This window comes from Perca fluviatilis, chromosome 6, assembly GCF_010015445.1.
Source record: "Perca fluviatilis chromosome 6, GENO_Pfluv_1.0, whole genome shotgun sequence".
Taxonomy (NCBI): domain Eukaryota; kingdom Metazoa; phylum Chordata; class Actinopteri; order Perciformes; family Percidae; genus Perca; species Perca fluviatilis.
In genome coordinates this window covers 32,701,695-32,718,896 of record NC_053117.1, presented here as the reverse complement: position 1 = coordinate 32,718,896, position 17,202 = coordinate 32,701,695, and the positions used below count along the sequence as shown (strand labels likewise).

General features: G+C 40.1%; 1 protein-coding gene across 10 annotated transcripts in view; it reads left to right on the top strand.

Annotated features, from left to right (window-relative positions):
- LOC120560704 (protein unc-13 homolog B-like) overlaps positions 1 to 17,202 on the top strand; it is a 103,191-nt gene that overhangs the window by 44,961 nt on the left and 41,028 nt on the right. For all 10 annotated transcript variants that reach the window (XM_039803473.1, XM_039803474.1, XM_039803472.1 and 7 more), the window contains 7 exons: positions 902 to 1,121; positions 1,670 to 1,897; positions 5,485 to 5,626; positions 7,039 to 7,208; positions 7,532 to 7,647; positions 8,889 to 9,052; positions 10,954 to 11,104. In XM_039803473.1, the coding sequence (XP_039659407.1) occupies positions 902 to 1,121; positions 1,670 to 1,897; positions 5,485 to 5,626; positions 7,039 to 7,208; positions 7,532 to 7,647; positions 8,889 to 9,052; positions 10,954 to 11,104 (1,191 nt within the window). The remainder of the gene's footprint in view (positions 1 to 901; positions 1,122 to 1,669; positions 1,898 to 5,484; positions 5,627 to 7,038; positions 7,209 to 7,531; positions 7,648 to 8,888; positions 9,053 to 10,953; positions 11,105 to 17,202) is intronic.

Genomic DNA, 17,202 nt, shown 5'->3' with positions numbered 1-17,202 from the left:
CAATAACAATAGTATATAGCCATAGTTGAAATCTTATTATCGATAAAGGGTTGTTTTTTTTAAAGCTACAGAATGCTTTACAGAGACAAGGAAGTAAATCAGAGGTAATAGAATCAGGTAAAAGCCCAGGACAGAAAAATAAAGTCAAATGGCACAAAGAATTGATACAACACAGGTCAGATAAATAAAGCAGTTAGAAGAAGAAGATTAAGTGACTCCAGAAGGAGAGATGACAGCAATGAAAGCAACAAAAAGAAAATATGTTTTCTTTGAGAAAACAATGTTTCCTTCTATTCATACCACTATATTGCAATTTCTACTGTGACAATAAGAAAAACAATAACGACTCACATACCCCCTATACAAATTCAGTTTTTACTAAATCAAGCTGGGCTTCCAGTCAAGGTGTCTTCTCATTCTGTGGAGATGTGTTCACCTCCTCCCACTCTCCTCCTACACTGAACAACAGCAGAATTTATTTAATCAATAAAGAAGCTAAGAATTATAAAAACACAAATTAGTTGTATAAACCACTTTTCTTTTTCTTTTTTCTTTTTTATCATTTTAGCAGTAGCCAAAATGTAATGTTTTTTTCCAACAGATATGCTGCATTATTGCTACAGACAAAGTTACTAATTCATACCCTTTCCATTGTTCGGTTGTATTTGTGTCAATTATCTTGTTGTCCTTTGTGTTGTCTTGTTGTGTTCTTGTAATCACTGTCCATACTCACCTTTTTCACACTTCATCCCATGCTCTCTTATCACTCCATACCCTTATGTGCCTTTCTTCTTTCGGATAACTTCTTGAAAAACTGTTATGCCCTTATCTTTTCTTACACCCTCTACCTCTGTCCCACCCATCCATCCATTCATCTTTCTTTTTCTCTTCAACCCAACAGAAAAACCATGTGTACAAGAAGACCCTGCAGTCTCTGATCTACCCAATCTCCTGCACAACGCCACACAATTTTGAGGTCTGGACGGCCACTACGCCCACCTACTGCTACGAGTGCGAGGGTCTGCTGTGGGGAATCGCCCGGCAGGGTATGCGCTGTGCGGAGTGCGGGGTCAAAGTGCACGAGAAATGCCAAGAGCTGCTGAATGCTGACTGCCTGCAGAGTGAGTAACAATTGAAACACATAAGAAAACATGCCCAGACAGCCCATATTCTGTACCATATACAGATTTACCCCAACGCAAAAAATATGCATTGCTTATTATTGCTACCTGTGAATGAGTGGACTGACTGAAAAGTCTGCTAAAAATGCCGTTGCTGTTGTACAGATTGCAAAACTTACTTCCCTAATCAGGAGTTGGACTTCAAAATAAATGGTGTTTTGCAGCTGCCTTTCAACTATCTGATGCCAGAGCTTTGAACAGTTGAGCTTTGCAAAGAAAAATGTCTGAGCAAATATTTCGGTGTAGGATACATTTCAACAAAGCACACATTGCTCTGTGATGTAGTTTTGAGGAGCTGCAGAAATTCTATGGAATTACTGTGATGAGGGATGGTGGTACCCGAAAAATTGAGGGAGCTACACAAATACCATACTCATAAATGTAAAAGGAAAAACACATTTCTAGTTCTGTTTTTTTTTTTTCACTTCACCCTCTGGAACTCATCAACCACCCTTCCCCTCCATTTCCTCCCACCTTGTTGCCTTAAGGAGCGGCCGAGAAGAGCTCCAAGACCGGCGCGGAGGACCGAACGCAGCACATCATCATGGCTATGAAGGACAGGATGAAGATCCGCGAGAGGAACAAGCCGGAGATCTTTGAGGAGATCCGGAAGGTGTTCAACATCACCAAGATGATCCACGTCCAGCACATGAAAAGCATCAAGCAGAGCGTCCTGGACGGCACCTCCAAGTGGTCTGCCAAGATCACCATCAACAGTAAGTCCGGTGAATTCTAAGCTTTAAAATGGAACCTAATACCTAAATAATCCATAGGGAACATTGTACTGAAAAAATGTACTGTAGTCTTTACACAGTCCTTTCCTGAGTTGTCATAAGAAAGTCTCTTTTAATCTCTTCTGATGTTTGTCTACCAACTATTATCACTTTGAGTACAGACAAAATCAGTGCAAAAAAGTGCATAAACACCACATTTATGAACACTGACTAGCAAACATGATGTACAGTGAGAGACAGTGAGAGCCTTTTCTCACAGTCTTTTTCTTTTACTGTATCTTTCTCCATTATTACTTATGCACCTGCTTGATCTTGTGTGATCAGTGTACACAATGCTTGTAGCAACAGCACACTGTGTCTTAGTGTTTCCACACTTGTACATTGCGTATAACACTCATATAACAAGTCAATCTGCAGAGGGAAGGTTACACAGCCTTATATTGTCACTGTTGATGCATGATTTATTTTTTGTAAGTAGTATGTTCAAAGTGAAACTAATTAAGTTTTTGCCGGATGCGTAAAAAACAGTAAGGAACAGTTAAACTGAATAAAATTGAGATTTATTCAAAAGCTGAATAAGCAGGCCTCATAACACATTTTCGGGCACAATTGTATGACAGTGGTAAAACGTTAGAAAAGCAGTTTTGCTGCAAATCCCAGCAAGGTGTTAGGAAAAGCATGATGGTAAATCTCAAAGGTTTATTGTAAGCCTTGGTACCCTCAAGAAACACTGCACGTCGACAGCTGTGAAAACCTGCAGCTGTGACAGTGTGAAGCAGAGTGTTGCTGAACCAGCGCGTGTCAGGTTTCCCCACATAAATACCTCAAAAAAAGAAACTATCCCACGTTTATGAAAGTTCATTATTTCATCTGACAGTCTGTTCTGAACTGTGGAGAAACTTTAATTGTTTATCTGCAAGCTTCACTAATTTGAACATACGTTCTCAGTCCTTTACCAGACATGACTGCTGCTGTTACCAAAGCAACGAAAACACATCACACCATATAGTGGCAGCAGTGTTGCCATGGCATCCATCACACCTTGTCTCCCCGATCACCGGTGATGATCTCCCTTAAAGAGGAGATGCAGGGACAGGCATTCAGTTGGCGCTTTGATTCAAATTCATTCATGGTCATGTGTCAGGCTAGATTCATATTTGCCATTGTACCTAAAGGTATCAATCGCTTTCATTATAAAGGTTTGGTAAAGAACGTTTGTTAAGTTGTCTCTCCTCGAATGTGGCTACTTTAAATTTAAACTAAACTAAATTTGGTTTTCAGTACAATGATAAATCATACAATCCTGATATTGTTTGTATATCTGTCATATAGCTTTCGTTAATGTTGTCCCCTCACACATGGAGGAGAAAAGACTATACAATCTTCTGTTTTTTAAAGGCACCTATAAATAATTTAAGTTGTTTGAAATTCTCAAATGTTTGCTCTTTCATCACAGTTTTTTTCACAGTCTATTATGCATAATACATTACATACATTCAGACTCATCTTTCAACTAAAACTCCGTTTTGTATTTAAGCCAAGTTGTGATTGAACTTGAGGGAGGACTGACAGGAGCCACTCCACAGAACGCTCTTTGAAGAATTCATCGATTTCATTAGGGATTATCTAAACCAATTAATATTCAAAACTCCCTTTAGCAAAGAAAAAATGCATTCGTCACCAACACTGAATGACCTGCGAGCAAAGTTATTACAGGGACTGATATGGATTGGCGTTACGTGAAGAAATCAAAAAGCTGAAACAGTGTCTGTTGTTTCCAAAGTACAAAAAGAGAAAAGGTTTTTGGTTTCAGACTATTGCTTTTGCCTGTATGTATGACTACTAAAAGACAAGTACATAAGTATGTATGTACTGTAAGTATGAGCAATCACATTTTCTCTTTAGCACATCTTCAGCAAGGGATGCTGGTTGGTTTTTGTGTTTTGTGTGAACAAGAGACGTGTTAAAGGTATAATATTTCAATCAGGAACACTCTCGTCATAGATTTAACCATTTATTGCAACAAATGGAAATACAGTTATGCTCGGCGCTGATGGCTGCGCTCCTGATAATGCTCCCTGGAACAAGCCAAGCTGCATGCTAAGCTGAAACAGGGAGCACCATGCAGAAACCCCCCTGGGTAAAAAAACAAACTGAACTGGGAAGGTGGTGGCTGGGGTGGTGGAGGCAAAGTGTTGCCAGCAGCAGTGTGTGAAGCAGCGTCAGTGTAGCAGGGATCAGTGAGGAGGGAGTCACATTTAAAAGACCCGTCTTGATGTGAGAATGGCTGTGATTGGTGTGTGTCTGATAGGAATGATAATTCAGTCAGCGGGCATATGACTTGCGTCTCTCTCTCTCTCTCTCTCTCTCTCTCTTCTCTTTTTCTCTCTCTATCTGTCTGTCTCTCTCTCTCTGTCTCTCTCTCCAACTTTGAACTCTGTGTATTTACAAGCAGTTAGGGATAGTATACCTACAAATTATGCCTTTAATAAGTGAGCTTTATTGGGAGGCGAATTTAGTTGTTGTTGGACATAGCCTGGCTAGCTGTTTGTCCCTGTTTCCAGTCTTTGTGCTAGCTAACCGGCTGCTGACTCTAGCTTTAAAGTTAATCACCTCCGGAACTAGAGCTGTTCAAAAAGTGGGCCGCCACTGTTGAGCTCTATGAGAGTGGTCCCAAAATGTCAAGCAATTTCTTTAAGCACTGCAATGTGGAAAATGGGTGTAGATGGTAGTTCTTTTCTGGCAGATGAGTAAGCTCCCTTGTACTCTTCCTGGTTTAAATCAGTAAGATCCTCACAGAGCACAACACACTCCCTATGTTTAGTGCACATCAAAACACCTGCAGCCCTTTTTTTCTGAGCAAGCCCAAACACATTTTGACACTCACCAACTTTATTTCAACCTCTTTGGTGCCTGTTGACCTTCCATCTCAAAGAAATGTCTCCAGACTTGGCTTATAAGCCTTTAATCTCCATTGATCAAAAGTGTTTCCTGTAACTTGGATACAATGGAAGCCAGACAGACGGTCTTCAAGGAAAACACATTTGCTGTGTTGATGCTGTTTGAGTATCAGCACAACAGTGTCACAGAAACTGCTTCTTATTTAATTTATTGCTTTGTTATATTGATAGAAATGTACAGAAACAATATGCAGACTACAGAGTGCATATATTCCATTTAAAATTCAGCAAATATGCATGTCGGCTGGTATAATCCAAGCATACTATCTGTGGTGACAGATGTTTTCCCTTGAAAGCCAGGCCACGTCATCTCTTCAAGTCTTTAGACCTCTTTGACAACCTGTTGCACAGAAAGGGCAAACAATCGGGTGAAAACAGTTGTGTGGTGAGAAATGTAGTTACTCAACATCTGCCTGTGAGTCAAGAGTATTGTGTTATGAGGCTTTGCATAACTGCGTGGGATGATACAATCTTGTGTTTTGGTGTGTGTGTGTGTGTGTGTGTGTGTGAGAGAGTGAATGAGACAGAATGATGATGGTAACGAGTAGGTGTTTGTTTTTCTTATGCAATTTTCATAGTCATTGTGTGTGTGTGTGTGTGTGTTATCAGTCGTCAGTGCACAGGGTCTCCAGGCCAAAGACAGAACGGGCTCCAGTGACCCGTATGTCACCATCCAAGTTGGAAAGACCAAGAAGAGAACAAAGACCATCTACGGCAACCTGAACCCAGTCTGGGAGGAAAAGTACAGCTTGTAAGTTCTGCTCGTTATTTTCTTCCTGGTTGTAAATCTGAGCTGGCGCTCTCAGAGGTCTGGCAAGGTGTCAGGAAAACATTGTCACTGTCACAATCACCCTGCATTGGTGGAAGATGGTTTCAGATCCTTTCCTTAGGTCCTGGAGTGCACACCCACATTGTTTGGTTGATTAGAGCTCTTCTCAGGACTGTGTGTGTGTGTGTGTGTGTGTGTGTGTGTGTGTGTGTGTGTGTGTGTGTGTGTGTGTGTGTGTGTGTGTGTGTGTGTGTGTGTGTGTGTGTGTGTGTGTGTGTGTGTGTGTGTGTGTGTGTGTGTGTGTGTGTGTGTGTGTGTGTGTGTGTGTGTGTACACACACTCCCTTGATCTCCTGTAAGCATTGTTGCACCTGACTGGGACATAATATTGTTTAGTACATGGAGTCCTATAGGACACCTGTGAGGTTGTGCAGGGCCTTTAAGTAAAAGTAGAAATACAACACAAATGTAAAAAAAAAAAGAAAGAAAAACTGTATTATCAGCAAAGGTCTTGATAAAAGCAAAATCATACATAATAAAAATGCATCAATAGTATTAGCTTAAAGGTGCTGTAGGTAGGATTGCGAAGATCCAGGACTTAGCCAAAAAATTTGAACATCGACAACTTCCCAGTCCCTCCCCCCTTTCCGCTAAAGCCCAAAACGGTCTCCTAAGCCCCTCCCCCCACAAGGGAGAATTAATGCGTGTGCATGAGCAGTGATTGACACACAGTTAGACACCCCTCCTGGCCATGATTGGTGCATCTGTACATTGAGCGGTGGATTTTTGCAAATCGCACTACAGGCTGCCAGATTTTTTTATTTTTATTTCCTGCTTCATGTAGTTCTACTGGAACATAGGGTCAGTTTCAGCAAATATGACAGAAAGTGAGTTTTATAAGGCTTACCTACTGCACCTTTAATGTAAAGTATCAAAAGTAAAAATACTAATGATGTCTTATATTATTATACCTGTGTATATTATATTTGTGTTTTATTACTGTCAGATCCAAGTAGCATCATTGAGTGCATAGAATATATAGTTGCATTATTATTCCAATAAGCACATTTTACTACTTTAACAATTTTATATTCTGTTGGGTAGTTTAATGTCAAATAACACATCATATTCTATCAACTCATCATATGTTTTAATGTAAACGCTTATATGCTCAACTATAGCCGTGAATAAATGTAGTGGAGTAAAAAGTACATGGTGCTGTCCATGGTGCTGAAGTAGTCAACAGTTTTGTAATTGCCTGTCCTACTGTTAGTTTTGTCTAACTCTAAGCCTATAATATTTTCTAAACTATATAGCTAAGGCATTTCTAACAGACTTAGCTATATTACAGCTACAGTAACACCGTTTCAAAAACTATATTATATGTCTTCACAGCGAGTGTCACAACTCATCGGATCGTATAAAGCTGCGTGTTTGGGACGAAGACGATGACATCAAGTCGCGAGTGAAGCAGCGTCTGAAGAGGGAATCTGATGACTTTTTGGGTCAGAGCATCATCGAGGTCCGAACTCTGAGTGGAGAGATGGACGTCTGGTACAACTTGGGTATGTAGTCACTGAGAACCATGGGAATATAGGAGATGTGTGTGTGTGTGTGTGTGTGTGTGTGTGTGTGTGTGTGTGTGTGTGTGTGTGTGTGTGTGTGTGTGTGTGTGTGTGTGTGTGTGTGTGTGTGTGTGTGTGTGTGTGTGTGTGTGTGTGTAATTCTGTATTTGTGGAGTACATGGGAGTGTATATTTGGTAGTTGTGTTTGTGTTTCGGAGTATGGATTTGCTCATTAGCCGTGCAGCGCTTTGGTTTAGTTGTCGTCTTAGATCCAAAGTTCAACTTAAGTTCAACTCTGAGCGATGTATGACTTCCACTTGCAGAAAAGAGAACCGACAAGTCGGCGGTGTCTGGTGCCATTCGTCTTCAGATCAGTGTGGAGATTGAAGGAGAGGAGAAGGTGGCACCCTACCACGTACAGTACACATGCCTTCATGAGGTAACACACGCACACACACATACACACACACACACAGATACAACTGGTAATGAGGAAACTGACAACCGACTTTAAGTAATAAGCTGATGTAGGAAGTCCAGGAGTAGCTGGAGTCTTGCTTTGCTTTTATTTGTCACTTTGACACATAACACACACACACACACACACACACACACACACAGTCCATAAAGAGTTGGGCATTTAATCAAGAACAATACCGTAGCAGTATATATCAGAAAAGCAGCTAGCCTGGTGTCACCAGACTAATTCACAAATGAGTATTAATCTGGAACCTCTCAGTTCAATTTGGATTTCCAATGGCCACAGACGAAAATGCCCTGGATGCAGTTGGATAGACCTGCGTACAACCAGTCCGAGCAACAAAACGTGTGACGTAGCGCTGAGCTGAGTGACACATGCAACTTGTGGAGGTGCTTGGTGTGCTTTTTCTAGCAGAACAAAAATGGCTGCATGGCCACAAACTTTCTCAAATTACGTCTACAAGTAGGTGACGCCCCTCTGTCGATCATTGTCTCAAACCCGTCCCATATTAAATTAACAGTTGTGATTGGTCCGCCCAGGGCCAGGTCGGTTGGAAAACTTTCTGAATGTGAGGGGGGCAGACGTATCTGCCAGAGCAAATACAACATGCAGATTGGTATGGTTCCCAGGCAAAAACGCAGCAGCAAATCCTCACATTTGAAAAAATAAGAACTAGTGAATGATCTGAATTTTTGCTTGATAAATTACTTTTAAACCATTTTTTATTAAAATTGTTGTTGATTCATTTTCTGCAAATACAGCAGACGAATCTATGAATTGACCTCTTTGTTTAGGCACTAAATTCAATAAGGAGTAAACCAGGAAATTCATAGACATTTTTTTCTGATTGTATAATAATTATTTTGGAGTTTTCTACAAATTACACAGATCTGATATTCTTTATCTAAAGCCTTGTCAGATTAGACAAATTGTTTCTCATGTTTGAGGCTGCTAACACGAACAGACAAACAAGAAAAAAAAATTAACAAAGTTGCCAGATTTGACATTTTCTCAGTTGGCAAGAATAAGTAATGTCAACACCCAACAGTGACATGTCCAAAATGACTGTGATGATTTTTCAGCAACCTTTAAAGTCAGAACATCTCGGCTCACTACTGTGTAACTTGTTTAAACTCCTGGCTGTTGTTTACTTAAGCACTGCTTATGTTTTCTTGTTCTCTCAACCTTTTTCTTTGTAGAACATGTTCCACTACTCGACGGATGTAGAGGGAGGCGGCGTCGTCAAGATCCCAGCGGCTCAGGGAGACGATGCGTGGAAGGTTTACTTTGATGAGGTGCAGCAGGACATCGTGGACGAGTTCGCCATGCGCTATGGCATCGAGTCCATATACCAGGCCATGACGTAAGCTCACTGTAAAAATGTGATTCAATTTGAAAAGTGTGTATCTGGATATGCAAGTTCACAAGGCCATGATGTTAGCCGATTGTGTGCAGGTGTGGGTAAATCAAATCAGGAAATACTTTCAATTAGTGTGTGCGTGTGTGTGTGTGTGTGTGTGTGTGTGTGTGTGTGCGTGCGTGCGTGCGCGTGCATGTGCGTGTGTGGGTGTGGGTGTGCATGAGCGTGTGAGTGTGAGTGTGTCCATGGATGCGTGTCCGTGTGTGTTGATGTCATGAGAGTTAGGCGGAGCTGTCATGAACTATAAACAGAAATCAAATTAGTTTATCAAGTCTAATGAGGAGAGATGACCTGTCACCTCAGAGATTTCCTGGCTGTTTGATTGGATTATTGTAGGCAAGTGGAGAGAGACTCAATGAGGCCTTCCTCATCCACACACACACACACACACACACACGCACACACACTTTTTCACACAGTGGTTTTAATTACATTAATAATGTTGTAATTTGACCTTTAAGGCACAGATAGGGTTTATTTGTTTGTTTTGTGTGAAAAAGTAACACAAACAAAACAACATAATCATACTGGGGAGAATTGAGTAAATTAAAGTAGTAAGCAGAAATGGCTCAGACTGTGTCCTAATGGAAATAGGCTTTATGAGCCAATCAATAACTCAGCCAAATAAAAATGGTGATTGAAATACACAGACGCACTTTAGCCATTATAAAAGCCTCACATCTCACTGAAAGGCTGCTGAATCTCAGCTACATTTTGGTTACACATACGAACAAACTGTTCGTATGTATCTGTTTTTATGATTCCGTCCCACTCTCGAATTTGTAACTTGCGTACACAAATTTGTACTCTAGAATTTATAATTGAGCTTGAGTTAACAGTTAAACAATGTGTTTTAAAGATAACACAACATTTAACTGTCAAAACCTCCAGGGGGATACATATATTGTCAATGGTGTCGCTACTGTCACAGTGCGGGAGATGGAGTAGAGGTCATTTTAAGTATTTTTTATGATGTAATTAAACGTTTTTTTCATAAAAACGATATCTGACACAAATAATACTCAAAGCAAAGTATATTTTATGTCTTAAAACATCTATCTGGAGGGGATCTTTATGTTGAGTTACAAAAAAACTGATTTTAAAATGAATGGTCAAAATCAAAGCATGAATGTATCCTTTTGCTTCAAAAATGCTGGATCCTTCACTTGCCGTGATGCAGCTTGATATTGTCTCTACGTACGTGATAATTGTCCACATCACACTTGATGACCCTAGTTTGTAAGTTCATAACCACTGATATGGGTTAATACCTCAGACACAAAACATATACAACTGTTATCACTGAGTAGCACTCCTCATGACCAGTCAACTGATCCTCAGTTTACTTTAATGATATTAATATGGGGGAATTAATTAAGTACCTTTTAGGCTCCTCTATACCTAAAAGATGAATTAAAAGCTGCCGGGCTCTGTAGTCTGTGTCTTGATTTGTCCTAATTACAAAAAAATAAATGAGCTGTTTCATGATGTGTCTGATATATAAAAATGTAGTAGTTTAGATATATAAATAGTCTGATAGTGTTATTAAGTCATGACAGTTGACAATTTTACACTGGTGATCAACTGCTTTTACTTAATCTCCACTTACTTCATTTTCGTTTCCCTCTCTATCTGTTGTCTCTCTCTCTATGTATAATTATGCCCAACCCTTTCCCCCCTCCCTCCCTCCCTCCACTTTCATCTCCACAATTTATGTCATACATCCTCCTTTCCGATCTCTCTCTCTGGCCTCTATATGTCTTCTTCTCAACCCCCTCCTTCCTTCTGTCTCCACCGGTCTCATCCTCCCCCCCTCTATCTCTCTCCTTTCCTTTCCCCCTCAGTCATTTCTCTTGCCTGTCTTCTAAGTACATGCTGTCAGGGGTGCCAGCAGTGATGAGCACCCTGCTGGCCAACATCAATGCCTTCTACGCCCACCCAATCGCCTCCACCAACGTCTCTGCTCCGGCCAGATTTGCAGCCTCCAACTTCGGGGTAAGTGACCACCAGACGCAATAAAGTAAACACGGATAAACACTAATGTTTTCAATAAAGTCCAACAAGTCAAGACCTTTTGGTAGTATGTTTTTAAAGCTTCATCTCTTGATATAAAGATTCAGTGCAGATGAGGCTTTTGGATAATGTTCTGCACCTCGGTGGCCACAATGGACGCCTTGAACTTTTGACAAACAAACAACTTAGACATCTCAGTGTCAGCTCTTTCTGTCTGTTTCTTTATTTATTTATTCATCCTTCCTCAGTCACAACTGATTTCTCAGACGCTACTGATTTGATTCTGATAAAGTCTGGGAAATGATTTCCTTCTCAAAATTACCCTGACATGGATATTGGTTGCAGCACAATTACAGGTCAAAACAATGACAGTGTAATATGCCTTGGGAGGAGCTGTATTATTCTTGGTAGATGACATGTTTACATTATTATTTGTGTGTCTTGCCTGAGCATTGTAGATACATGAAAACGAATATTGAGGGCAGCTGGCAGCCAAAGCATCTCTTTCTAATGAATTCAACATTTACCTTCGACCTGCTTTTACCAAAACAAAATGTTCTTTTCTTCTTGATTAAGATTGCACAAATATATTTTAGTCACCGTAATGACAATGATTTAAAAAAATCTGTTGACGTTCCAAGTAAATTCCAAACAAAACAGAGGAAGCTTGCCCCTCCCCCCATGTTTCCATAACTGTCATGACTAACTGACTAAGGGCGCTGACACACCAGGCCGATTATCGGCCGTGGGACAGTCTGGCAAGGTCAGTGACTCAAATCTGTTCGGTGTGTCTGGGGGGCTGTTGACGTTAATTTTGGCCGACCTGACATGTTCGGTCGGCGGCAGGGTAGTCGGGACTCACCCGGAAATGACGAGCGGGATGAGGTGACTAGAGTCTCTCAAAATCTGACGAAAATCTTTTAAACTGACCTTTGTTGATCTGAAATGAAGACAGATTCAGCAACACCATGGCCTATCTCTCGCTTAAAATGTTTTCAGAAACATGTTTCAGTGAACTATTTTAGTACAATATGAGATTGTATTCTGAACGGCCGCCATGACAGTGTGGCTTTGAATTTCCGGAGAAAACAAACCCATGTGACGTGTTCGTCCAATCAGCTGTTGGTTTTCATTTCTTGGGCAACATTACAGATTAGCGCCGCCTGCTGTTATAGAGATGTATTACGTCTCGTCTCCTCTCGTCTTTTTGGTCTGTTCTGTGGCACTTTTTTGGACCGCGACTGATCATATCGACGGGGTTTTCTGTCAACGGTCGGCCATCGGCTATATTTGTCTACACCTTAACTTTCACTAACCCCCACCCCCTCTCTCAACCATCTTGTTGGTGATTGGCTAGAGTAGTTTGTTGTATTTTGGACCCCTGTGTTGTCTCCTGAGACCGGGCTTTTTCACAGTGTATTCAGGGGGCAGGCAGCTAACGGGTCAAGGAGAGATTCCTACGATTTGAGACAAAAATGAAATTGCGCTGAAACCATGCAGGAACTCATAGTGCACCTTTAAACTCAAGTTCAAAACTAGACAATTGGATTTCACACTTAAAACACAAGCCGCACCTAGCAAAACAACTGGAAATATACAGTACGACACAAAATCAACAAAAAAACAGACATTTAGAGACTGAGATTGACTCTTTTACTGGTAAGAAATTGGCCTTAAAGCTATTATTTCCACAGAAGGTGACTTGGTTTGTCTGTAATACTTAAAGCGTTGTAAAGGATCTGTTTCACATAGACATTCATGAGCATGACCTGTACAGAGCCAGTGGGTGTTCGTTTATGCTGCTAATATTCTTCCTCAATAAAAGGTAATGTCTTATCACTCTGGTACCTTTGGAACTTTGCGGTGGCCCAAATTCAGCCCGCGGGCCCCACAGGAGCCACAGACGGGGGACAATGACAGTTAGAGGCCATGCTTAATGACTCCTGGGAGCTTTGCCAACAGTGCTGACTTGAGTTCTCCTACCAGTTGCACTTAGACTCTGGTGATATACGAGCGACTGTGCGCTTGCTTTAATGGGTCAGCGGATGCAGGCAGACTTGCTTTCACCATGGGCTACAACTGTGTGGGTCTATTTCTGGGTTCCAGCTTGGTAACAAGTCCCACCGGATAGGTTGATAAGTTAAAATGTCTCTGAATTGAGTCGTTTTCTATGTGGGTATCTGGGTAATTTGATTGCTCATTAAGCTGTTCTCTCCTTTGCTGTTTGATAATAGAGAACATCAGTAACAGTCTAATGACTTGACAGTAATTAATGCATGACTCAGCTTGAATTAATGTATGAATTAATGCATGACATATCATACACTAGCATTAAGAACCCACACTAATTAATGACTAAGCGTCTTTTGACTTCCCACATAAAAAAACTAATTATTCTATATTTAATACATTAATCAACCTGTGAGCTGTACTCCATTTATTATGGTATTACTTACTAATATGGAGGACGAGTTTATTTGTATAGCACCTTTCATCAACAAGGCAATTCAAAGTGCTTTACATACAGAAAGACGCAAAAAGGTGCTAAGCTAAAAGAATAAAATAAAGAGCCAAAAATATTTTAAATGAATACAAAGGTGTTAAAGTGAACTGATACGAATCGGAAAAAACGTTACAAGACTCATTGGTACCACAAATCCCTCTGCTAGGATGAAGTAGCTGGTGTTACAAAGTCACATGAGGAAAGTAACACTACTTCCACAGTATCATGGCTCCTAACTCCAAAATTGAATGGGTTTTTACGAGGCCTATGTTACACCAATCCCCCAAGTTTCATGAAAATCAGGCCAGTAGTCTTTTCCATAATCCTGCTGACAGATAAACAAACCAAAAACAACTTTCTTGGCAGAAGTAAATATCAAATATGAGCTGGATCAATATTTAATTAAAGCTGAATTGAATCATATTGCATTGTATCGTACTTATCAGTTTGCTGTTGTCATGAAAACATACTAAGTAAGACCTTTCGAATCATTAGGAGGGTCTCTCTAAATTTTGGCATTAACCTGATATCCATCCATCTGTAGTTGTTAGCCTTAATCAATACCTGTTAAAAGATTTTCTTCGTGGGATGATTCATTTTTATCTCATGAACTCCATTGTTATTCTTGGTTTGTCTGTTATTCACAAATTTAAAAATGATTGTTTTTATATTAAAATTAGAGTTGATTTCTTGAGCAAATGGTATTTTGTAACAATTTAAAATCATTTGTATTTTTCCTTCATTGATTTCTTATTTTTTTGGTTTCAGACAGAACAACACACAGACAGCAGTGTGATTGTTTGTTTTTCACCATCTGCTCAGCCACAGTCTGTCTGTCTGTCTCTTTCATTTGCTGGAGCTTATTTTTACTGTCTGTCTGTCTCTCTCTCTCTCTCTCTCTCCCTCTCTCTCTTCCCTGTCTGCCTGGTGCTGCTGTGCTTCCTCCCAGACAGACCTCGAAAATCACACACATTATTTCCCTCCTTCTCTTTTTCTGCTTCTTTATTGCTTTTTTGTTTAAATGTTGAGCCAAGGCAATTTCAGTGCACCTGCTGCCATGGCAATAGGGTGATAGCTAATTTGCAAAACTTCACTTAAGCATTTCCTTCCCTCCCGTCGTCTGTGTCTGTCTTCCCTCTCTTCTGCCTCGCCATGCATCTGTGTGTAAAAGATGGCGTCAGTCGTTTTTTCCTCTCCTCTCGCTTTTCATTATTCATCACTGAGATCATGTCATCAGCTGGCAGTTTTAGTGAAACTGTTAAGTTGCACAGGTGTGTGGGTGTGTTGATGCAACAGTCAATGTTGCCAGTGGGAACAAACATACAATACTCACTGGATTTTATTTGGTTGTTTTTTACTACAAATTACTTTCACAGGGAATAGCTTCTAGTACCGGTGGTGAAGATGCTGTGAATGTCTATTCAAGTTTCAGCAATAAAAAAAAAAACTTTCTTACAGTTAAATCAGCAGTGATTATTCTTTAAAAGTTAATTACAGAAAGTCTACTAAAGAGTTTGCTCTGCAGGTCGTGGATTAACTTGATTAAGGTCATTTAGGTTTATGTAGAGTGTCAAATCATTTATCCATGATTTTGTGTGATAATACCAAAACCCAGCTTTGCTCTTTTGAGGTGATACTTTTATCAGAGGTTCCTATTTTTCTTTCTTGTCATTTTGTACTTTTTTGACTTGCTTTGAATGGGATTACATCTGAGTGGAAGGAGTACAGTAGTGTTTTGGTGTCAAAAGTGACTAAGCAGCTCAGCTCAGCTCTATTTTGCTATAAAAAATGTGAAGAGTTCAGTAACACTGCCTGCAATCAAAAGCATATGGCAACAAATGCAATGTTGTGCAGGAAATCTGCTTTAATCCCAAAGCTCCCATATTGTCATTATCTCCTAGAGAGGAGGTGATATGTAATTGTAATTTTTCACGAACGTCCCATAAAAAGGATTATGTACTATTTATTATAGGGAGACAGCTTAACACTGTTTCACTTTAATTCATTCCAATTATTTGCTTACTTAACCTAGAGAGGTCAGCTGAACCTGAAAAAAGTCAAATCTGTCCACAGGCAAGCATACAATACAACAAATGTGAAAATAAGTTTACAATGCACTACGTTAAGATTAGTGGTTTTCTGAAGAAATTTCTTCTGAAATATAAACTCATCACAACTAACTCAACTCAAATAACTGTCTCTCTATTTTCCATTTAATTAGTACCATACTTCTAACAGAATTATTAAGAAATTACAGGACCGGTCAAATAAATTGCTACCTGTTTTCCTATATGTTACTGATGATGATGATTGTCATCTAAAATGAAGTAATCAGAATGGACACTGACACACATTAGAGGAGGACTGACATTGTGTCTCATCGACAAATTTGTCACTAACTTCTATTTGATTCTTGGACTTCTGTTATTATAGTGTTTGTTCCTGCTTTGGGCAACCGATTCTGCAGGAACAGAGCAATCAATACTGTTTTCTACCAAGATAATTTAATGTTGTCTGCCTTCAACAACTTGTTTTAGGCACCCTTTATTAGCTTATGGTGATTCTGCACCTGCTCCACAAGGACAATGCTTTGGTGCTGAAACCAGACAATAGAGTTAGAAAGGCCTGATTAGGTTGGACTCACTGACCTGCTCTATTTACTGTGCTAGCGTGTCACAAAGGTCACACAATATATATTGTTTGGCCAGCTGTGAGCACCACTGACTCATGAAGTAATGTCTCAAGATTGAGGCGCAAGGTTCATTTAATGGTGATGAAAGCGGAGTTTCTAAGGATAATGGAACTGGTTGCAGACTTTTATGCAAAAAAGTTGAAGTTCAGCTCCAAATTATCATTTTTATTTTCCCCTTCAGGCTACTTAACTTAATTGTGAGGCGGAGCATTTAAGTTTGTAATATTAATTATTCCCAGTTGAAAACAGACATTTATCACACGTCTGATGAATTGAAACATATGCCAAATATTTTATGGTCACATAACTTGTGTCACAGCAGCAGAGGACAGAGATGTTCAGGGAATCCATGCAGTAGACCTAAATAGAGAGTAACGTGTGTGTGTGTGTGTGTGTGTGTGTGTGTGTGTGTGTGTGTGTGTGTGTGTGTGTGTGTGTGTGTGTGTGTGTGTGTGTGTGTGTGTGTGTGTGTGTGTGTGTGTGTGTGTGTGTGTGTGTGTGTGTGTGTGTGTGTGTGTGTGTGTGTGTGTGCGTGCGTGTGTGGATGAGGAAGGCCTTGCTTTCGGGAAGGACAGTGTGACAATGAGTTATATTTTTAAAGGTCAAAACTGGTCTCGTATCCTTGGCTCTGGATTTTTGACGTCAGATGTGTTTGTGTGTGTTCCTGGATTTTACACATTGAGAGTGAGGACAGGTTTATGAAAGTGAGGACAGTTTGTCTGGCTCTCACTTCTTCAAAGGGCTGTTTGAAGGTTAAGGCTTTAAAGTTGAGGGTTAAGGGTTTTTGTTAACGGAGAAGGCTGGCGATTTTATATATTTTTCTTATTAGATCATTACTGACTGTAGAGACTGACCATATGCAGCGTGTTTGCAGTAGTTTTTGGA